This window comes from Aureococcus anophagefferens (genome assembly GCF_000186865.1).
Source record: "Aureococcus anophagefferens unplaced genomic scaffold AURANscaffold_34, whole genome shotgun sequence".
Taxonomy (NCBI): Eukaryota; class Pelagophyceae; order Pelagomonadales; family Pelagomonadaceae; genus Aureococcus; species Aureococcus anophagefferens.
In genome coordinates, this window is record NW_008705592.1 from 261,655 (window position 1) to 282,274 (window position 20,620).

Genomic DNA, 20,620 nt, shown 5'->3' on the forward strand with positions numbered 1-20,620 from the left:
TCGACGCCGCGGTTCCAGCCGAGGAGGAGGACAGCGTCGCGACGGAGTCGACGGCGCCGGGGCCCGCGGACGAGATCAACTTCGCGCACTACTGCCTGTCGAGCAGCGGGTCCGCGCGGCTCCCCGCGGTCATCGGTTCCGCGGCGGCGGGCAAGGCCCTCCGGCGCATTTCCGTAAGGTCCTGCGGCCTCGGCGACGACGCGCTGGCGTCCGTCGTCGTCGCGCTGGGACACGTGGACCGGTCGCGGCTCGAGGCGCTGGACTTTCGGAACAACGCGGGCGGCGCGAAATTGGTGGGGGCGCTCGTCGCGGCGTTCTCGGGCGCCGTCGTGCCGGCCATGTTCCCAGCGCTGGCGGCGCTCGACCTGGCGTCGCTGCGCCTGCGGACGGCGGCGAAGCCGCTGTTGGAGCTCTTCGAGGACGGCGCGCCGCCGCCGCCGCCGGCGAGGAGCGCCTCGCCCGTCGAGGGCGCGGAGCCGCGGCGGCCGCCGGCGCCGCGGCCCAAAGACGACTGCCGCGCGCTCCGGCGGCTCGTGCTCCGGGACAACGGCCTGCGCGACGACGCGGGCGCGGCCCTCGCGCGCGTCGTCGAGCACAACGGCCACCTCCAGCACGTCGACGTCGCGTGGAACGCGCGAACCAGGGCAAGAAAAAAGAGAGCGAAATTCCCAACTTCAAAGGCTCCTCTCTCGGCCGTTTTCCACTCGTTTCGGCTGATTCTTGGACGAGCGATCATCTCTCGGAACGGTCTCGAAGCGTGGATGCTTTTCCCGGAACGCGCGCGCGCGGAAGACTCACGTTGAAGCGACGTTGAATCTCTCTTTTCCTATACAGGAGCTCACGGCCGCGTCCGGCGCGCCGCTCATGAACGCGCTCCACGCGTCGAGCGTGCTCGAGACGCTCGACATGGACGAGCACGCGGTCCCGAAGCGGCCGAAGAAGGCCAAGTCGCAGAGCGCGTCCGCCGCCGTGCGCATGGTCCAGAGGCGCCGCGCGACCCAGGGCGTCCCGGAGAAGGTCAGCGACCTCCTCGTGCCCACGAACCTCTTCCACTACCACGTCAAGCTCGGCATATGCACGCTCATCCGCCGCCAGGTGCCCCTCAAGCCCAACGTCCCCGACCCGTCCCGCCCGCCGCCGCCCTTCCACGTCTAACGTCCGACATGCGACGTTGAATTGACCTTGAACTGCATGTTCATGATGTCATCTGCCTGTTTCCATTCCCTTGTAGCCTATTTTCGATAGCCGCCTCCCGTCGGCGCAGGACGATGATGATGGACGCCATGAAGGCGCACAAAGCCCTCCACAACACGGAGAAGACGCTGCTCCTGCCCGCGAAGACGAGCGCGACGTCCTGGGGCCGCGTCGCCGCCGCCGCCGTGGCCCTCGCCTGCGTGTCGGGCCTCGGCGTCGCCGCGCGCGTGGCGCGCTCCCAGGAGTCCCTCGCCGTGTCGACGGAGGCGGCGGCGACGACGGGCGCCTCGAGCGGCGTCGACGGCCGCGACGCGGTCTGGGCCAAGTTCAAGGACGACTTCGCCAAGGACTACGAGACGGAGGTCCACGAGGCGCGCGCGCGGAACAATTTCGAGGCGCGCGTCGAGCGGCTCGCGGCGGCGAACGCGGCCAACGGCGGCGTGGCGGTCTTCGGCGTCACGGAGCACGCGGACCGAGAGCCGGGCGCCCGGGCCTACGCGCGGGGCCGCCGCGCGCGCGTCCCCGCGAGCGAGCGGCCCCCGTCGCCGAGCCGCGTGGACCTCGAGCCCGTCGAGGGCGCGTCGCACGCGTTCGTGGACTGGCGCGCCGATTCTCGCGGCGTCGTGTCCGCCGTGAAGAACCAGGGCCAGTGCGGGAGCTGCTGGGCGTTCTCCGCGACGGAGCAGGTCGAGAGTCAGCTCGTTTTGGCGGGCGCGCCCCAGGTCGAGCTCTCCACGCAGCAGGTCGCGTCCTGCACGGCGGACCCGCAACTCATGTGCTGCGACGGCTGCGCCGGCGGCGACCCGACGGCCGCCTACGAGTACCTCGCCTGGGCCTCGCGGAAGGGCGGTTTAGCTCCCGACGCGTGGTGGCCCTACGAGCAGGGCCTGACGCCCGACGAGGTCTGCGAGGCCCCGGCCTGCACGAAGACCTGCGACAAGGACGTGTCCCAGCTCCCCGCGGACTTTGGCTACGTCGGCCCCTACGCCAAGGTCTCCGGCTACGCCTACGCGATCCCCGAGTGCGACGTCGGCGCCTGCGACGACCAGGACACGGACCAGCTCGCCGCGCGCCTCGAGGCGTCGCCGCTGAGCGTGTGCCTCAACGCGGGCGCCTGGGACGACTACACGGGCGGCGTCCTCTCGGAGGCCGCGTGCGGCGGCCACGGCGCGGACGACGTCGACCACTGCGTCCAGCTCGTCGGCTACAACAAAACGGAGCCGGAGAACAGCTACTGGATCGTGCGCAACTCCTGGTCCACGAGCTGGGGCGAGGACGGCTACATCTACCTGTCCATGGACGGCAACGCGTGCGGCGTCGCCAACGAGGCGACGCTCGCCGTCGTCGCCGAGGGCGACGGCGACTCGGGGCCCGTCAACAACTTCTAAGGCGGGGTCTGTGTGAGTTCTCGGGTCGTCCAGACTGCTAAGCTAGTGTTCGTTGACTGCAAGGCCTACTGCAAGTTGAACTCATCAAAACTTGACGCGTCGCGATCTCTCCGCGCGACGTCGACGCCACCAGCACCGCCATGGAGCTCGACGCGACCGCTCTGCTCGCCGCCTTTTTCGCCTACAAGGTGGTCCTGCCGCTCCTCGGCGGCTTCTACGCCCACTTCCTGCGGCCGGGCAAGGACCTGACCAAGTACGGCCAGTGGGCCGTGGTCACGGGCGCTACGGACGGCATCGGCAAGGCGCTCTGCTTCGAGTTCGCGAAGAAGGGCCTGGACGTGTTCCTCATCTCGCGGACGGAGTCGAAGCTCGCCGACGTCGAGGCGGAGCTGAAAGCGAAGCATCCGACGCGCGAGTTCCGACACCTGGCCGTCGACTACGCCGGCGGCTTCGACGCCGGCAAGCAGGCCGCCGTCCGGGCGGCGCTCGCGGACCTGGACGTCGGCGTGCTCGCGAACAACGTGGGCATGTCCTACCCCTTCACCAAGTACTACCACGAGCTCACGGACGCCGAGTGCGCGGGCCTCGTGGCGCTCAACACGGAGAGCACGCTCTTCATGACGAAGATCGCGCTCGGCGACGAGTCGGGCGGCATGATCGCGCGGAAGCGCGGCGCCATCGTCAACACGTCGTCCGCCGCCGGCACGCAGATCTCGCCGCTCCTCGCGGGCTACTCCGCGGCCAAGGGCGGCGTCGTCGCCTTCTCCAAGAGCCTGCACCACGAGCTCGCGCGCGAGGGCGTCGCCGTCCAGGTCCAGACGCCCCTCTGGGTCACGACGAAGCTCGCGAAGATCCGCAAGGCGACGCTCACGGTGCCGTCGCCCGCGACCTACGCCAAGGCCGCCGTCGCGGCCATCGGCTACGGCGCGGAGAGCTCGCCCTTCTGGGCCCACGACCTCCAGCTCGCCGTCATGGACCTGCTCCCCACGGCCCTCGCCGTCAAGATCGCCTCCGACATGCACCACTCCATCCGCAAGCGCGGCATGAAGAAGGAGGCCGAGAAGAAGAAGTCCGGCTGAGGCGCTCGGTGTTAACGGGGCGCGCGGCGGAAGAAGAAGAGGATGAGGCTGTAGCGCGCGGCGCCGGGGCGCACGGCCGTGACGGCGTGGAGGAGCGTCGAGTCGTGGAGCGTCGCGTCGCCCGCGCGCCGGGGCAGCGCGGCGACGGCGCCGCCCGCGACGACCAAAAGCCGGCCGCCGCCGCCCGGGTCGTCGTCGGAGAGCGCGACGTTGCACGTCCGCGTCGCGCCGTCCGCGTGGAACCCGAGGCCCCGCCGGCCGTCGTCGCGCGCGTAGCGCCGCACGAAGACGTCGACGGCGTCCCAACCGCCGCCGCCCGCGGCCGCCAAAAGCCGCCGCGTCGCCGCGGCGCCCGCGAGGGCCTCGAGCTCCGCGAGCGCGAGGTTCCGCTGGTTGTCGGCGCCGCCGTCGACCGTGTCGCGGCGCCGCTCGCGCCGCTCGTCGACGGCGCGCCGCAGCGCCGCGCACGCGGCGGCGCCGAGCGCGCCGCGGACCGTTTCGACGGCGCCCTTGGCGGCGGCGTGCGCGGCCGCGGCCGCGCGCGCGTCCTCGTCGAGGCGGAGCGCGCGGAGCACCCCGGCGACGGGCAGGGACGCCGGGTCCGCGCCGCCGTCGAGCACGGGCGCGAGCGCCGCGGGCGTCTCGAGCGGCGCGGCCGCGTCGACGACGACGAGCGCGCCCGCGGCCTCGGACGCGGCGACGGACGCGGCGACGGCGCGCGCGGCGCGCCGCCCGACGGCCGCGAGCGACGCCGCGGCGACGGCGCAGGGGTCCCGCTCGTCGTCCTCGAACGAGGACGTCGACTCGGCGCCGGCCGCGCGTCCCGCGCTCTCCGCGGCGGCCTCGGCGAGCGCCGCGAGCTTCGTCCAGGCCTTCAGCTCGTCGGCGAACGCGAGGCGCGCGCGGCCCGTCGCCGCGGCGTCGATGGCGCGCCGCGCGTTGCCGACGGCCCCGAGGTCGCAGGTCTCCGACGCCGGGTAGCCGGGCCACGCGGGCCCGGCGGCGACGCGTGGAACGCCGCGGCCTCGCGGCAGGGCGCGCCGAGCGCGCGGGAGCAGGCCGCCGCGGGGAGCGCGAGGACGTCGCGCGGGTTGCCGGCGACGGCGACGCCGAAGGCCAGCAGCAGGTCGTCGTTGGGCGCCGCGCGGAAGACGCGGCGGAGCGTCCGCGCCGCGCGCCGCGCCGCCGCGGCCCGCGCGGACCGCGCCGTCGTCCGCGACCTCGAGGAGCCGTCGCCGCCGACCGCGGGGCCGCAGGCGCCGACGAGCGGCTCGGCCTCGAGGCCGTAAATGCCGCCGGCGGCGACCGCGCGGCGCCGGCAGTAGGCCAGCGCCCCGAGGGCTCGCGCGTCGCCGGTGTTTTCGGCCCACGCAGCCGCCGCGGCGCGCAGCGCGGCGCCGCGCGCGGCGACGGGCGGGCACGCGGCGAAGCCGCGCAGGAGCGGGTCGTCGGACGGCGGCGGGCGCCACGCCGGCCCCTGAAACGCGAGCCACCGCTCCGCGAGCGCGAACTGCCAGCCGGCGGCGGCGTCGACGGCGACGGCGAAGCGCACGACGCCGAGCGCCGACCACGGCTCGAGGTCGCGCCGCGCGACGACGCGCGAGCCGACGACGCGCAGCGCGAGCGACAAGGCGTTTGCCGCAGCTTTGTTGCCTGGCGCTGCGAGCGACAAGGGCTGTGCCGCGGCTTTGTCGTTGACGCCTGGCGCTGCGAGCGACAAGGTGTGTGCGCGCGAGTCGTCGACGCCTGGCGCTGCGAGCGACAAGGTGTGTGCGGAGGCTTTGTCGTCGACGCCTGGCGCTGCGAGCGTCTGCGCAAAGGTCGTCATCACTTGCAGTCTATCAGCGCTTCGTTTCCCGTGCGCTGGCCATGCTGTCACCGTGGGAGCAGAATAATCCCTCAAACATGCGGGCCATATATATATGCATTTTGCCACTTCATCATCTCTTCATCTCCACTTCACAAATCCAATCGCCAGCGCATCGATCTCTAGCTAGCCATCTTGCTCGGCCGCAATCCTTCGCGCCTCCGCAGCCTCGACACATCCGTCGCAGCCATGGCCCGCAGCCTCCTCGTACTCCTCCTCGCGGCCTGCGCGACGGCGTTCCAGGCGCCCGCGCGGTCGACGAGCCGCGCGCTGCGCGTCGACGCCGTCGGCAAGAAGGCGCCGGCGGCGCCGCCGGCCAAGGACAAGAAGGACATGAGCGCCTGGGACGTCTACACCGAGGGCGAGTACGGCCAGGCCTTCAAGTTCCCCTGGGAGGTCGAGGCGCGACACCGGCGCCGCGCGCCGATGTCGTCCGCGCCGCCGCTCGCTTCGCGCGTGCCGCCGCGCACCGCGAGGCGTACCCGCGCGCGCCTCGCAGGCGAGCGACAAGACGGCCATCGGCCACGTGCTGCCCATCGCCATCACCGTGGGCATCCTCGGCTACGCGCGCTTCACGCAGGGCGTCTAGGGCCGTAAGCGTGTTAGCGGGCCGACGGCGGCGCGTAGTCCTTGAAGTGGAGGAGGTCGTCGCCGCCGGTCTTGGCGAGCGTCGCGGCCTTGGCGGCCTCGAAGGTCGGCGCGAGGAACTCCGCGGCGGCGTCGCGGATCTTCGGCGTCGACGCGTCCTCCTTGGCCTTGGAGTCGGAGGCCCAGGCGCCCTGGAGGCCCCGCTTGTCCCGGGCCTTGGAGTAGATGCCGCCCGCGGCGGCCATGCGCGACAGATCGACGGGCGCGAGGTCCACGCCGAAGTGCTTCGGGAGCACGTAGCCCATGACGCCGCCGGGCAGCGCCTCGTAGTTGACGAGCAGCCCGACGTCGCTCGCCGCGTCCGCGTCGAGCGCCGCCGACGTGAGCATCCCTAAATGCGCCGCGCAGTACGACTCCTTCGCCGCCTTGCGCGCCTCGTTGGCGGTCATGTGCAATAGATCCAGCGTCGCCTGGCGCGGCTGGCGCTGCTCCCGGAGGCAGGGGCCGGAGCCCGTGCCGCCCTTGAAGTGCGACATCATCGTCTGCACCTGGGCGGGAAAGGGTGGTTCAACGTCGATTCAACGTGGGTGTTCCGCGCGCGCGCGTTCCGGGAAAAGCATTCACGCTTCGAGACTCTTCCGAGAGATGATCGCCCGTCCAAAAATCAGCCGAAACGAGTGGAAAATGGCCGAGATCGGAGCCTTTGAAGTTGGGAATTTCGCACCCGTTTCCTGCCCTGGTCTGCACGGGGTCGCGGTAGATGAAGATCCAGGGCGTCTTCGGGAACGCGTCGAGGAGCACCTTCATGTTCGGCACGGTGATGGACTGGAACTTGAAGAAGAGGTGCGTGTGGAACGTCGACGCGCCCATGAGCCCCACCAGTTTCCGCAGCAGGTCGCGCTGCCGCTGCTTCCCGCACGACCGGCAGTGGTTCAGCACCACGGGCGGCGGCGAACTCTCCGAGTAGACGAGGTTCGTCGGCACGCTCGCGAGCATGTTCGCGACGAGCGTCGAACCCACGCGGCTCTCGTGGAAGACGAAGCCCGCCGGTGTGAGCGGCGTCACGCCCTTGCTCTTCAGGTCGTCGTAGAGCTCCCCCAGCCGCCCGCTCTTGCCCTTGCCGCACTTGGACGCCGTCTGCAGGTCCCGGAACATGGGCGTCTTCGACGGCTGGCGCCAGTAGCCGTCGAACTTGAGCTTGCACAGCGTCACGCGCGGATCGCCGTGCTCGACGCCGCTGATGTCCGTCGGCGCCCAGAAGCTCGGCACGCAGGGCGGCTCGGCGCAGTCCTTTTGCGGCTTGTCCTTCTTCGCCTTCTTCTCCGCGCCCCGCAGCGCGACGGTGTTGGTCTTGGACGGCGGCGGCGCGGCGCCGGCGGGCGCGGGGTCCGACGCCGTGTGGCTCGCGCCCAGGGACGTGGCCAGCAGGAAGAGCGTGCCGCCGGCGGCGGCGACGACGAAGAGGCGCAGCAGGCCGTTGAGCGTCACGCCGCCGCGCTGGCGCACCTTGGAGCCCATGGCGCGCGCGCGGATGCCGCCGAGCTGCGCTCCACAGCACTCGAGGCGATTCGCCGCGGTCTCGCCGCGCGCGCCGCGAAGCACGCGTACGGCGTCCGCAGGCGTCGGCGGACGCCCTCTGAGGCCCGTTTTACGGCGCGACCCTCTCAGCGGTTCTTGGCCTTCTTCTTCTTCTTCTTGCTCTTCTTCGCCTTGGCGGCGCCGCCCGCGGCCGCGCGCGGCGCGCGCGGCGCCGCGTCGACGGCGATCGTCGGCGGCGGCGGCGGCGCGGCCGCGCGCGCGGCGCGCTCGCTGCTGAGCGCCGCGAAGCGCTGCTTCAGGTCGTCGACGCTCCGCGCGTCGACGTCGAGGAGCGAGTCGAGGAACGCGTCGACGTCGAAGTCGCGCAAATCGTCGAGCGCCTCCCCGACGCCCACCAGTTTCACGGGGATGCCGAGGTCCTCGACGACGGACACGACGAACCCCGCGCGCGCCGTCCCGTCGAGCTTCGTCACGGCGAGGCCGCTGACGCCCACGTCGGCCTGCCAGGCCCGGGCCATGTCGACCGCGTTCCGCCCGACGGCCGCGTCCACTACCAGCAGCGTGTCGTGGGGCGCGCCGGGCGCGCGCTTGTCGATGGTGCGCCGGATCTTCTTGAGCTCCTCGTTGAGCGCCGCGTTGTTGCTTAGGCGGCCCGACGTGTCGACGATGAGCACGTCGTAGGGGCCCGCGGGGGCATCAACATCATCATCCGCGAGGTCCGAGTGGCGGAACGATTCGTCCACCGCCGCGACCCCGAGCGCCACGTCCAGCGCCTTGTAGCAGGCCGCCGACGGGCTCTCGACGCCCGCGTCGGGGACGACGATGTCCACGGCGGCCCGCTTCGCCCACTCGTCGAGCTGCCCGACGGCCGCGGCGCGGAACGTGTCGCACGCCGCCAGCAGCACGCGCTGCCCGCCCTCGACTCTCAGACGCCTGGCGAGCTTGCCGATGGTCGTCGTCTTGCCCATGCCGTTGGCGCCGATGACGAGGATCACCGTCGGCCCCGCGGGCGCCTTCCGGAGCGCGCCGTCGCCGGCCTTCGTGAGCGTCTCGGCCATCCTCCCTCGCAGGATGGCGGTCACATCGGCCTCGGCGTACTCGCCCCGCGCCTCGGCGACGGCCCGCACGTCCTCTAAGATCGTCGTCGTCGTCGCGGCGCCGATGTCCGCGGAGAGGAGCGCGTCTTCCAAGGCGTCGACGGTGTCGTCGAGATTCGCGCCCGCGGCGCCGCCGAAGATGGCTTTCAGGTCCTTACCGAACTGGTCGCGGCTCTTCTCGAGGCCCGCCGTGAACTTGGCGAGGGCCAGCGCGTCGTCCTTGGCCTTCTGTTCCAAGAAGCTGCCGAAGTCGTCGCTCGCCTTTTGGAAGAAGTCGAAGACCATGCCGCAGCGCGTGCGCTCCGGCGCGCGGGCGACTCGTCTCACGAGTTCGCGCCGCGGCGGCACGAGGGCGCCGGCGAGAGCCGCCAGGGCCCAGAGGGCCGCCAGCGCTCGCCTTGACGTTGCCCAGTCCACCATCGTCACTCGGCGCTCCGCCACAGCTCGCCGCCGGCGCCGACAGCCGCCTCGCCCGCGCTGCCGCCGCGCCGCCACTGCTCGCCGCCGACAGCCGCCCGCCGCGCGCCGCCCGCGCCGCCGCCGCGAGATGGATCGCGCCCGCGGCGCCGCCCGCCTGCCGCCCGAGGTGAACCGCGTGCTCTACGTGCGCAACCTGCCCTTCAAGACCGAGGAGATGCTCTCGACGGAGGAGATCTACGACATCTTCGGCAAGCGCGTGTCCCGCGCCCTCGCGCGGCGCCGCGCGCGCCCCGGATGCTCCGCGCGACCCGCTTCCGCCGCAGGTACGGCGCGATCCGCCAGATCCGCATCGGCAACCGGCCCGACACAAGGGGCACCGCGTTCGTCGTCTACGAGGACATCCACGACGCGAAGAACGCCGTGGACCACCTCAGCGGCTTCAACGTCTGCGGCCGCTACCTCATCGTGCTCTACTACCAGGCCGCGCGCATGGCCAAGCGCACGGAGAGCCTCGAGCAGAAGCGCGCGGAGCTCGAGGCCCTCAAGCGACGAGCCGCCGCGTAGGCTGCCGTAACATGCTTACGCGACGACTCAGCCCGCGCGGTGGGCCATGACCATGGGCTGGGGCGCGGCGATGTTGAGGTGCGCGAGGATCAGGTCCATCTTCTGGTGGAGGAACGCGACCTCCTGCTTCATGACCTCCTGCTCCTTGATCTGCGCGACGTTGCCCCGGCCGATCTTCCGCGCCTGGAGCTCGCGCTCGAGCTCGTCGACGAGGTCCTTGTTGCCCCCGCACGCCGCGCCCGGCGCGAGGCCCTTGGGGTCCGACGCCGGAAGTCCGTCGACGCTGATGAACCAGGTCCCGCAGCAGTCGTTGGCCTTGCTCACCTCCCCGAGCTGCGCGTAGGGCCGCTTCTGCGTCTGCTTCTCGCCGCAGAAGTTCGTCGTTACGACGACCATCTCTTCCGCTTCCAAATCCAGGGTCATCGTCACGCAGATGTTGGGGCCGCAGCACCCGCAACAGTCGGGTTCGATGTGCGGGTAGACCTTGTGTTCGAACTGGACCGCGGTTCCGGCGTCGGGCGTCGCATCCATGACCTTGGAGCTCATCCCTGGCACCTGACCACGAGCAGTGTCCAAAACAAGGCAGAATGCTTATAAAACAGCGTAACGTGAAGACGTCAAGTTGAAGGCACGATGAAGTGGGTGCCGCGACCGGTAGGTCGGCAGCCCCGATGTCGCGCCTCGACGCGCAGCTCTGGCGCGACCGCATGGCGGACCTCGTCGAGCGGCGCGAGGCCCTCCGCGGCGACCTCGTGCGCCTCGGCGAGGCCCTGGGCGGCGCGTCGCCGAAGCGCGCGGCCAAGGCGCGGCCCGAGGCCCACCGCCTGCTCAAGGAGCTGCGCGACGCCTGCTGCGGCGTCTGCGAGGCCTGCGCCGAGTGGCGCCGGGCGGGCGGCCACGACGACCCCTGCCCGGCGCCGTCGGGCGGCGACTACCTCGCGCGCATGGCCTTCGATCTCGACTTCGTCGCCGCGTCTCCGAAGCTCGTCGCGGCCATCGGCACGCCGCGCGAGCTCCTGCGGAACAACCCGCTCATGCTGCCGCGCACGCTCGAGGCCGCCGAGGTCGGCGCGGCGGGCGACGGCCCGCCGGCGAACGACGAGCAGCGGCGCCTGCGGCGCGCGGAGGCCGCGCTCGTCGCCGCGGCGCGGCGGAGCCGCGTCGTCGAAGAAGAGGAGGAAGAAGAGGAGGACGAGGAAGACGACGCCGCCGCCGCGAGCGCCTTCGACGGCGACGCCGCGAGCGCCTTCGGGTCGCCGCCGAAGCCCGCGGCGCCGCCCCGGAGCCTCGACGCGTCGAACTGGATGGAAGCCGCGCAGAAGCAGCTGGACGACCTCAAGCAGAACAAAACGCCGGCGGCGGGCTTCGGCGACCGCGACGACTCCCCGCGGGCCTACGGCGGCGACCCGCGCCTCGTGCGCGGCCGCGACGAGGCGCCGAAGAAGCCGCCGCCGCGCAAGCCCGCGAAGCAGCCCGCGCCGCCGCGGCGCGCGCCGGACAAGCCCCGGAAGCCCCGGGGCAAGGCGCCGGCGCCGTCGCAGCAGCGCCGGGCCCTCGAGCGGCTCCAGCAGCCCCGGGGCCCCCTCCTGCCGCCCCTCGCCGGCGGCGACGACGACGGCGTCATCGGCTTCAACAAGCACGCGTCGCCCAAGGGCAGGCCGCGGCGGGGCCGACGGCAGAAGGCGATGGCGTCGACGACGGGCGCGGCCTTCGATTTGTGCGCCGACGATCTGGCGACCATCGCCGAATTGGACGAGGCGCCGAGCGACGCGGCGCTCCGCGTCGGCGCCTGCGCGCTGACGCTCATGGCGCGGGGCGAGGCGTGCCCCGGCGACGTCGGCTGGCGCGCCGTCGCGTCGACGTTCGAAGACGCCGAGGGCTCCCTGGACGCGATCCGCGCCGTCGACGCGTCGTCGGACGTGCCGCCCTTCAAGGCGCGGGCTCTGGCGCGGCTCCTCGAGGTCGGCGACGCGGGCGACCTCGGGGCCGGCGCCGCGGGCGACGCGCTCGCGCGGCTCGCCGCGTGGTGCGCCGCGGCGGTCCGCGCGGCGGCCGCGGCCGCGGCGCGCGGCGCCGAGGGCCTCGCGCCGTCGCCGCGGGCGAAGCTCAAGGCCGGCCGGAAGGCGCGGCGCGCGGCGCCCGCCGACGACGCGGCGCCGAAGCGGCGGAGGCCGCGGAAGGTCGCGCAGTCGCGCAGCGACGAGGGCCTCCGGGGGCCGAAATCCTCCGACTTCCTCGCGGGCAAGGTGTTGCGGAGCTCCTGGTGGCACTTCGAGGACGCGACGCCGGCCGTGCTCGTGTCCGTCATCGCGCCCCGGGACACGAAGGGCGCCTTGCTGGTGAAGGCGTACGAGCCGACGCGGAGCCTGGAGTGTTTGCTCGTTTTGGACGAGGCGCAGGTGAACGCGCTCCGGGGCCGCGCGCCCGTCGGGGCCTTCGTCCAGGGCGACCTGCTCGCGAAGCTGGAGCTGCGCCACGGGAAGACGCTCCGGGTCCGCGCGGGCCCGGCCGCGGGGCGGCCCGCGGCCGCGCCGGGCGGCGCCGCGGCGCCGCGCGCGCCACCCCGGCGCCCGCCGAAGCCCATCTCCGCGCCCGAGGCCGCGCCGGAGCAGCCCCACCGGCGCCCGCCGCCGCGGACTCGGTCGTCGCCGGACCTGCTCGAGGAGCGCGACGCCGCGACGCTCGAGTCGCTGTCGCCGCACAAGTCGCGCGCGGAGCCGCGCGAGGAGCCGTCGCCGCTGCGCACGCTCGACGCCGACGTCGTCGCCGCGCCCCTCTCGAACGACGTCGAGGACGTTTTGGGCACGCCCCGCGCGGAGGGCGCCGAGCCCGCGGCCGAGGTCGACGACGACCGGAGCGCCGCGCCCTCGGCGGCGACGCGGCCGCGCGCGCCGCCGCCGCGGACGCCGTGCGCCGCTGCGCGCTCCGCTGGCTCCAGCGCCGCCGCTGCCGCGTGGGCACGCCGAGCCTCGAGACCGTGCGCGCGCTCCTCGGCCGCGCGGAGACGAAGCGGGCGCTCGCGGCGCTCGGGTGGACGCCGCTGCACCGCGCGCTGGCCATGCTGCAGGAGCCCGACCGCGGCAAGACGGAGGTCCTCGCGACGCGGCTCGAGGCGCTCTTCGCCGCGGCGGCGACGGAGGAGACGCGCGCGCCGTCGAAGGAGGACGCGCGCGTGCCGTCGCCGTCGTCGGTGCTGGACCCGGCGCGGCGCGACGGCGCGGCCGCGACGGCGCTCCAGGCGCGGCTCCGCGGCGCGGCGGCCGCGCGGCGCCACGGCGCCGCGCGCGCGTCCGCGGCGAAGCTCCAGGGCTTCGGCCGCGGCCTGGCGGCGCGCGCGGAGCGGGACCGCCGGGACCGCGCGGCGGCGGCGCTCCAGGGCTCGGAGCGCGCGCGCGTCGCGCGCGCGGAGCTCGACCGGCGGTGGCTGGAGCGGGAGCGCGGCCGCGCCGCGGTCCTGGTCCAGGCCCACGGCCGCCGCCGCACGGCCGCCGCCGCCGTCGCCGCGCGCCGCGCGGAGGAGGCGCGAGCCGCGGCGGAGGCCAAGGCGGCGGCGGAGGCGCGGGCGGCCGAGGAGGCGCGCGTCGCGGCGGAGGCGAAAGCGGCCGAGGAGGCGCGAGCGGCCGAGGAGGCGCGCGTCGCGGCGGAGGCCAAGGCGGCCGCCGAAGCTCGAGCGGCCGCCGAGGCGCGCGTCGCGGCGGAGGCGAAAGCGGCCGCCGAGGCGAAAGCGGCTGCCGAGGCCAATGCCGCCGCGGAAGCCAAGGCCGCCGCGGAAGCCAAGGCCGCCGCGGAAGCTCGAGCGGCCGCGGAGGCCGAGGCCGCCGAGGCCAAGGCCGAGGAGGCGCGCGTGCTCCGCGCGGCGCAGCTCGCCGAGGAGGACCGCCGGCGGCGCGCGGCGGGCGCCGCGTCGCCCGCGGCCTCGCCGGGCGCCCTCGAGGCGAGCGACGAGTACTCGTTCGACGACTTCGACGACCCCGGGGACACGTCCGCGGAGCAGTCGCCGGCCAAGGCGGCGGCCGAGGACGAGCGGCGGCGGCAGGAGGAGGACGCGAAGCGCCAGGAGGAGCAGCGGCACCACGCCATGGCCGAGGAAAAGAAGCGGCAGGAGGCCTTCGAGGAGGCGCAGAAGCAGCGAGCCGCCGCCGCCGCCGAGGCCGAGCGCGTCGAGGCCGCGCGCCTCGAAGCCGCCGAGAAGCAGCGGCAGCGCGACATCGCCGAGGAGAAGAAGCGGCAGGAGGCCTTCGAGGAGACGCAGCGGGCCCTCGCCGCGCGCCTCGAGGCCGAGCGCGTCGAAGCCGACCGCCTCGAGGCCGAGCGCGCCGAAGCCGCGCGCCGCGAGGCCGAGCGCGTCGAAGCCGCGCGCGTCGAAGCCGCGCGCGCCGAGGCCGAGCGCGCCGAAGCCGCGCGCGCCGAGGCCGCGCGCGCCGAAGCCGAGCAGCTCGAGCTCGCCGAGGAAGCGCGACGGCAGCGGGACGTCCTCGAGTACAAGGACACGGTCATCGCGTCGCCGCTCAAGCCCGACCTCGAGGCGAGCGCGTCCCACGACGAGTACGACGACGACGACTTCGACGACTTCGAGGACGAGGACTGAGCCCGCCGCCGATCCCGTAAGCGACGCCGATCAGATTATACGAGGGGGGGGGGGGGGGGGCACAGCGCGGGCTTGCGAGCGCGACGCTTCACGCGGAGGAGGACGCCTTGTAGCTTCCCGTGCTCATGAGCTTCTTCTGGAGCACGGGCGTGAGGTACTCCGCGAGCTTGAGCGCGTCGACGGCGACGCCGATGTCCGCGACGCCCTCCGGGAAGGTGCCGGCGAGGGCCGCGGCGGCGCAGCGCTCCTTGAGGTCCTTGTACTCGTCCTCCTGGGTGATGAGGTAGCCGATCCAGTCCGGGTGCTCGGCCTGGCGCGCGGCGACGCGCGCCGCGCGGTCCGCGTCGACCATCTCGGCCTCGAAGACGACCTCGGAGCCGTCGGCGACGGACGCGAAGCAGCCGTCGCCGCCGCAGCGGTCCGCGACGATGCGCAGCTTGCCGCCGGCCTTGTTCGTGAGCGTGAAGTCGATTTTGGCGAAATCCGTGTAGGCGCCGATCGTCCGGCAGTCGCAGTTGCCCGCGTCGACGGCGACGTCCGCGATGGAGTCGGCGGTCATGCCGAAGAAGGTCGCGGCGAGGGCGAGCTCGTGGATGGCCATGTTCTTGAGCATGCCCTCGGCGTTGCGCTCGAAGCACTCGCCGAGCGACTCCTCCGTGTAGTCGTTGAGCGACGTTAGCGTGACGAGGCTCCCCGGGTGCCTGTGTGGAATTCAAATCTTCAACTCGACTTCAATGTGAGCGTACGCGACCGTTTCGACAAAATCTCTTCGGCCGTGCTTCGAGAACTCGACGAGAGCAATCGATTCGTCCAAAAATCAGCCGAATCGACTTCGATTTGACCGAGCTAGAGAATTCTCAAGTTTGGTCAGGACCACCCAAACCAGTGGTTGAATTCCACACAGGCGGGTGCTTCCCGTAGGCGTCTAAGGCCTGCGTGAAGTAGGGCGCGATGTTCTTGATGAAGCCCATGAAGACGGGCACGTCGGCCTCCTCGGCCGTCGCCGCCATGGACTCGAGCTCGCCGACCGTCGGCGCGCCGGGCTTCTCGAGGAGGATGTGCGTCGCGCCCGAGTCGAGCGCCTGCTGGAAGAAGCCCGGGTTGTCCACCGTGCGGCCGGCGATCAGGGCCAGCTTCGGCTCGCCGGGCGCCGCGCCGCTCCAGGTGGATTTCGACAGGCCCGCCTGGAAGGCGACGTCCGGCGACCAGCTGTCGACGCACTCCGCCGCGAAGACCTTGCCCGCGTCGCTGTCCTTGCCCCCGCCGAGGAACCAGGGCTCGACGATGTCGCTGAGCTTGCCGCTCGGGCACTCGCCCTCGACGAGCTGGAGGCCGTGGAACCAGCCCATGCCCCGGCTCGGGAGGCCGCACCCGACGATCGCGTAGTTCGTCTTCGCGCCCTCGGGCGCCGCCACCGCCGCGCGCGACGGCTTGAAGAGGTTCCGGACGGATCGCAGGGGGTTCAGGGCCGAGGCCGAGGCCGCGAGGGCCAATATCAGCGTGGGAGTCGCCATGGTGTGCATGATCGCCGAGAAAAGCGGTGTGTAGACCTGCCGGGCGCGCGCGCTCGCGGTGCGGCGTTCTGTGTGCAGCGGGTCGCGGAGCGCGTCGCGCGTCGCGCGGCTGCGGATGCGCGTCGCGCGCGGCGCGCGCACGCACCTTTGCAACTCGACTGGCAAGATGGCTTGCAAAGGATGCCTCGCTCGGAAATCGAGCTTCGCGTCGGCACCTAGGGGTGCACTATGGCCGCGCGGCGAGGCCTAGGCCTGCGGCGGCGCCCAGTCCGATGGCATCGACGAGGAGTCCGTGCCGATCGCACAGAACTTACACAGCCCCCTCCCGACTCGCCCACTCGAACCCCCGCGCCGCCTTCGCCCGGTGTTTGGCGAAGCGCGGCGGCTCGTCGATCGCGCAGTCGACGGTCGTCGCGTCCGTCGGGTGCGCGACGGCGACCCTCCGGCAGTAGAGGTAGAGGCCGATGCGCCGCCGCGCGGCGGTATGGTAGAGGTCGTCCCCGAGGATCGGCGCGCCGAGCTGCTCCGCGCAGTGGCGCCGCAGCTGGTGCCGCCGGCCCGTGGCGGGGAACAAAGAAACGTCCGTCGCGGCGCCGTCGACGGCCTGTGTGGAAATCAAATCTTCAACCCGACTTCAATGTGCGCGTAATTGAACTGATTGCGCCGTACTCTTCGGCTGTGCTTCGAGAACTCGATGAGAGCAATCGATTCGTCCAAAAATCAGCCGAATCGACTTCGATTTGACCGGGATAGAGAGTTCTGAAGTTTGGTGGGGACCCCCCAAACCAGTGGTTGATTTCCACACAGTCGACGGCGCAGCGCGTCTCGCCGAGGACCTCGACGCGCGTCGTCGCGGGCCTGCCGTCGAGCGGCGCGTCGACGACGCCCGCGCGCACGCCGCCGCCGACGAGCAGCGCGCGGTACTCCTTGGCGACGCGGCCGCGCTCGAACTCGCGGCCCAGGAACGCGTGCGCGGATCGCGTCTTGCTCACGACCACGGGCCCGGCGACGCGCGCGTCGAGGCGGTGGCGCGGGAGCGGCGCCGGCAGAGCGTCGCCCGACGCCGACGGCTCCAGAAAGAGCGGCAGCACGTCGTCGAGACAGAGCTGTCGCGCCTTCAGGCTGCCCTTCCACGACATGGAGTGGACGCCCGCGGGCTTCAGCACGACGGCCATGGCGTCGTCCTCGTAGAGCACGCGCAGCGGCGGCGCGTGGCGGCCGGGGTCCGCCAGCGCCGCCGCGAGGTTCGCGCGCTTCTCCAGCCACCGGTCGCCGCCGGCGTCCGGCACGGCCGTCCGCCGCTCCGCGGCGGCCGCGAGCGTCAGCACGTCGCCCGGCGCGACGACGCGCGCGCCCGACGCCTCGGCGCCGTTGACGCGGAGCCGGCCCCGGCGGCAGGCCACGTTCGCGGCGTTGCTCGTCGCGAGCTCGTCGGCGAACGCGAAAGCGCCGAAGTGGCTCAGCCGCGCCGCGCGCGCGTCCGCGGGCGCGACCGCCACGGTGAACGTCGCGTCCGCGACGGGCCGCGCCCAGGCGCCGAAGCGCGCGCGCGCCGCCGCCTCGCTCCAGCGATGGTCCGGCGCGAGGGCCGCGGCCGCGGCGAGGAGGAGGGCGAGGGGCATCGCTGCCATTTTTTTTTACTTCTGCGGCGAACGCTTCGACGCCGCGCTAACGCTCGTGCGATCGCTGCAGCGCGGTCGCGTGGCTTGCAGCGGCGCGCGCTTCGAATGCTCTTAGCTCGTGCATTGCAGCCGCAAAACTCATGTCCATCGGCCGCACAAGAAGGTCAACATCAATGAGCAGTTCAACCAAAGCCGGAAGGTTGCCATCCGGGGAAACTCTCTCACGACCCGGGAGCGGCGCATGCGAGTCGGATGTGCCGGCGGAAGAGCCGAAGCTGCGTCCGGCAAACGCGCGCCGCCGCGGACGACCTTCAGGACGCACGCGCGCGGACGACGCGGGCAGGGCGTAGACAGCGCCGACGGGCAAACACCCCCCAACACACCCGAAAGGAAAGGTCGCCCCGGCGCCGCTATGGTCAAATGGGGAGTTAAAGCCGCCGCCGCGCGACCGCGACCCGGCGGCCCGCGCGGCCTACTCGGGCGTATCGCCGTCGAGCTGCGACGTCGACAGGCCGAGCGCTTTTCGGACGGGCGGGATGACGATGGGCATCCTGCGGGGAAAGCGGCGGTGTCGCGGGGGTTCGGTTCGGTCGCCGCGGCCCCGATTCGCGCGCCGGCCGCCGCGGACGGTCCGCGCGCGCGCGCGCCACGCGACACCCCCCGCGCCCGCCCGCGCGCCGCGTACGAGCGCGCGGCGCAGCATATAACAAACGACGCCGGCGGCGCGCGCGCAGCCGACGCCGCCGAGGAGGCAGGAGAAGAAGACGATGGGCTCGCGGTCCATCAACCGGACGACCCAGACGCGCCCCTGCGTCGCCGTGAAGAACTGGCACGTCATGAGCGCCGAACTGAGGGCGATGAGCGCGTGGCCCCCGATGGAGCCCGTCATCGTCTCGGCGCGCGGGGGCGGCGCAGCTCGTCGACAGCGTCGCTTGCCCTGGATTGTTGAACGGCACCACCGGCTCGAGAGAACAAGCACCGCGCGCGCCGCGCGCGGCCCGGAGCCCTAGGAGACCGATATGCACAGCCTGCGCGTCTGGCTCGGGCTACGCCGCGGCGGGGCGATGCGCTCGGAGGCGTGTCCACGTAGTCGCGCTTGTCAGAGCGCCGCCCTTCGCGGCCGCCGGCGCGGCGCGCACCGAGGCTCCGGCCGGGGCCGCTAAGGCGCTCAAGCGCGTCGGGGTCGCGCAAGGCGCCTTCTTCATCGAAGTACTCGGTGGGGTCCTGCGTTACTATAGTTGACACTGCATCACCATCGCTAATCGAGCGAAGCACATGGTGCCAAGCTAGTTCGCGCGGCCCGGGCGGCGCTGGCTGCACAAGCAGCACTACAAAGACGACCCGGACGCGCCGGCGAGCTGGCGAACGTGCGTCCCAGCGTCCCAGCCAACCCCGTGTTTCCAGCCCAGCGTCCCAGCCAACCCCGTGTTTCCAGCTCGCACATGGTGCCACTGGCAAGCTAGTTCGCGCGGCGGCGCTGGCTGCACAAGCAGCACTACAAAGACGACCCGGACGCGCCGAACATGTTCGAGTTCACAACAGAGATGCGGACCAAGAGCTGGCGCGAAAAGTCGGAGAACAGCGAGGACGCCGTCAGGTGGCGCTTCAACCTCCCGTTCTGGCTGGCGGCGGTCTTCTGGTCACATTCCTAACTCAAGCTCTACGCCGCTCGGCCGCCGAGCTGCATCCTCGCCAGCGCCGAGGCGCCGGCATCCATCCCGAAGTAGTCGCTCGGACGTCGCGCGCGCCGCCGAGACGCCGAGGTTTGCAGCGAAGACGGCAACACTGCGCGAGCGACGCCGATTTGCCAGAGGCGCCACCTCGCCTCCGCACAAGAAACACTCGTCTCGCGTGCGACGCACGCCCGCACTGCGCGGCACACCATGGACCGGGGCATGCTGGCGCGCGCGACGTCGAGCGACGAGTCGCCGACGCCGGGCTACATGTACGGGGAGATCGCGAAGATGACGCTGGCGTCGTTCGACGCCTGCAAGCAGATCGAGGACTACCTCCTCAAGCGCTGCGGGAACAAGAACGCCAACGTGAAGAACAAGGCGCTGCTCATCATCAAGCACGTGGCGTCCTCGGGCCGGCCCGAGTTCCGCCGCAACCTCCTGCGGCAGTGTGTGTGCTGTGTCCGCACAGAAACCGTTTCCACACACGCGCGCGCGCGCCCCCCCCCCCCCTCCCCTAGGCTCGGCGTGCTCAAGGACTGCCTCTCCTTCACGGGCCCGCCCGACGCCCTGCGGGGCGACGAGCCCTACCGCAAGGTCCGCGAGTCCGCCAAGGAGGCGCTCGAGGCCGTGACGACGGACCCGGGCAACGGCCCGGCCGGCGGCGGCGCGGCCTTCGGCGACCGCATCTCGGGCTACGGCGGCGACGGCGGCGGCGGCATGTACACGGGCGGCTCCGGCGGCGGCTACAACGGCGGCGGGGGCAACGGCGGCTACGACGGCGGCGGCGGCGGCTACAACGGCGGCGGCGGCGGCGGCTACGACGGCGGCGGCGGCGGGGGCGGGGGCGGCTTCGCCGGCGGGGGCAACCGCTACGAGGGCTACGGCAACACGCCCGTCGAGCCCGAGCCGACGACGATGATGGGCAAGCTCGCCAAGGCCGCCGCGTCCGCGAAGGACCGCGCGGCGGCGGCCGTCGCGTCCCAACCGGCGGGCTACGCGGGCGGCAGCGAGCGGTCCATGGGCGCCAACGCGGCGGCCTTCGGGTCGCACCGGGCCATGGGCGGCGTCGGGAACCCGAACTTTGGGGACGCGCGCCTCGAGAAGGCGAGCTGGACGGAGCGCGCGGCCGCCGGCGCGCGCCGCGCGTCGAACGCGGCGCGGAACCTGCGCTTCAACGGCGCCATGAAGGAGGACCTGAGCTCCCAGTACGCGTCGAACCGGGGCGCCAACGCCTGGGCCAACGGCCAGCGCGGCGGCGGAGGCGGACAAGGCGGGCCCGGGCGGCTACGACGTCCGCGACGTGCAGGCGAACGTGGGCATGGGCGGCGACGTCACGGACCCGACGCCGTCCAACGCCGGCGGCTACGCCCAGCGGCCCGAGGCGCCGGCGCCGTCCTTCGCCGCGCGGAACCGCGGCGCCGTCGGCGGCGGCTGGGGCGCCGCCGCCGCGCCGGCCGCGCGGGCCGCGCAGCGAGACCCCGCGG

At 72.9% G+C, this 20,620-nt stretch overlaps 5 protein-coding genes across 5 annotated transcripts; 4 read left to right on the plus strand and 1 right to left on the minus strand.

Annotated features, from left to right (window-relative positions):
* Window positions 1-1,745: 1,745 nt before the first annotated feature.
* AURANDRAFT_5922 (hypothetical protein) lies at window positions 1,746-2,540 on the plus strand (the record flags this gene model as incomplete). Its single annotated transcript, XM_009042574.1, has 2 exons — window positions 1,746-2,138; window positions 2,244-2,540. Coding segments are annotated over 2 exons (690 nt in total), but the record flags the coding sequence as incomplete, so codon positions are not given.
* A 182-nt stretch (window positions 2,541-2,722) lies between these two features.
* AURANDRAFT_32512 (hypothetical protein) lies at window positions 2,723-3,661 on the plus strand (the record flags this gene model as incomplete). The annotated part of the gene is made up of 1 exon (XM_009042575.1): window positions 2,723-3,661. One exon carries the CDS (start codon window positions 2,723-2,725, stop codon window positions 3,659-3,661), a length of 939 nt encoding a protein of 312 aa, XP_009040823.1.
* A 4,119-nt stretch (window positions 3,662-7,780) lies between these two features.
* On the minus strand, window positions 7,781-9,037 carry AURANDRAFT_32555 (hypothetical protein; the record flags this gene model as incomplete). The annotated part of the gene is made up of 1 exon (XM_009042612.1): window positions 7,781-9,037. The coding sequence occupies one exon, from the start codon at window positions 9,035-9,037 to the stop codon at window positions 7,781-7,783; it is 1,257 nt and encodes a 418-aa protein (XP_009040860.1).
* A 262-nt stretch (window positions 9,038-9,299) lies between these two features.
* On the plus strand, window positions 9,300-9,736 carry AURANDRAFT_32497 (hypothetical protein; the record flags this gene model as incomplete). Its single annotated transcript, XM_009042576.1, has 2 exons — window positions 9,300-9,430; window positions 9,496-9,736. The coding sequence occupies 2 exons, from the start codon at window positions 9,300-9,302 to the stop codon at window positions 9,734-9,736; spliced, it is 372 nt and encodes a 123-aa protein (XP_009040824.1).
* Window positions 9,737-10,320: 584 nt separating this feature from the next.
* AURANDRAFT_72527 (hypothetical protein) lies at window positions 10,321-15,876 on the plus strand (the record flags this gene model as incomplete). Its single annotated transcript, XM_009042577.1, has 4 exons — window positions 10,321-12,109; window positions 12,577-14,281; window positions 14,313-15,021; window positions 15,233-15,876. 3 exons carry the CDS (start codon window positions 10,408-10,410, stop codon window positions 15,001-15,003), a joined length of 4,098 nt encoding a protein of 1,365 aa, XP_009040825.1.
* Window positions 15,877-20,620: the final 4,744 nt, after the last annotated feature.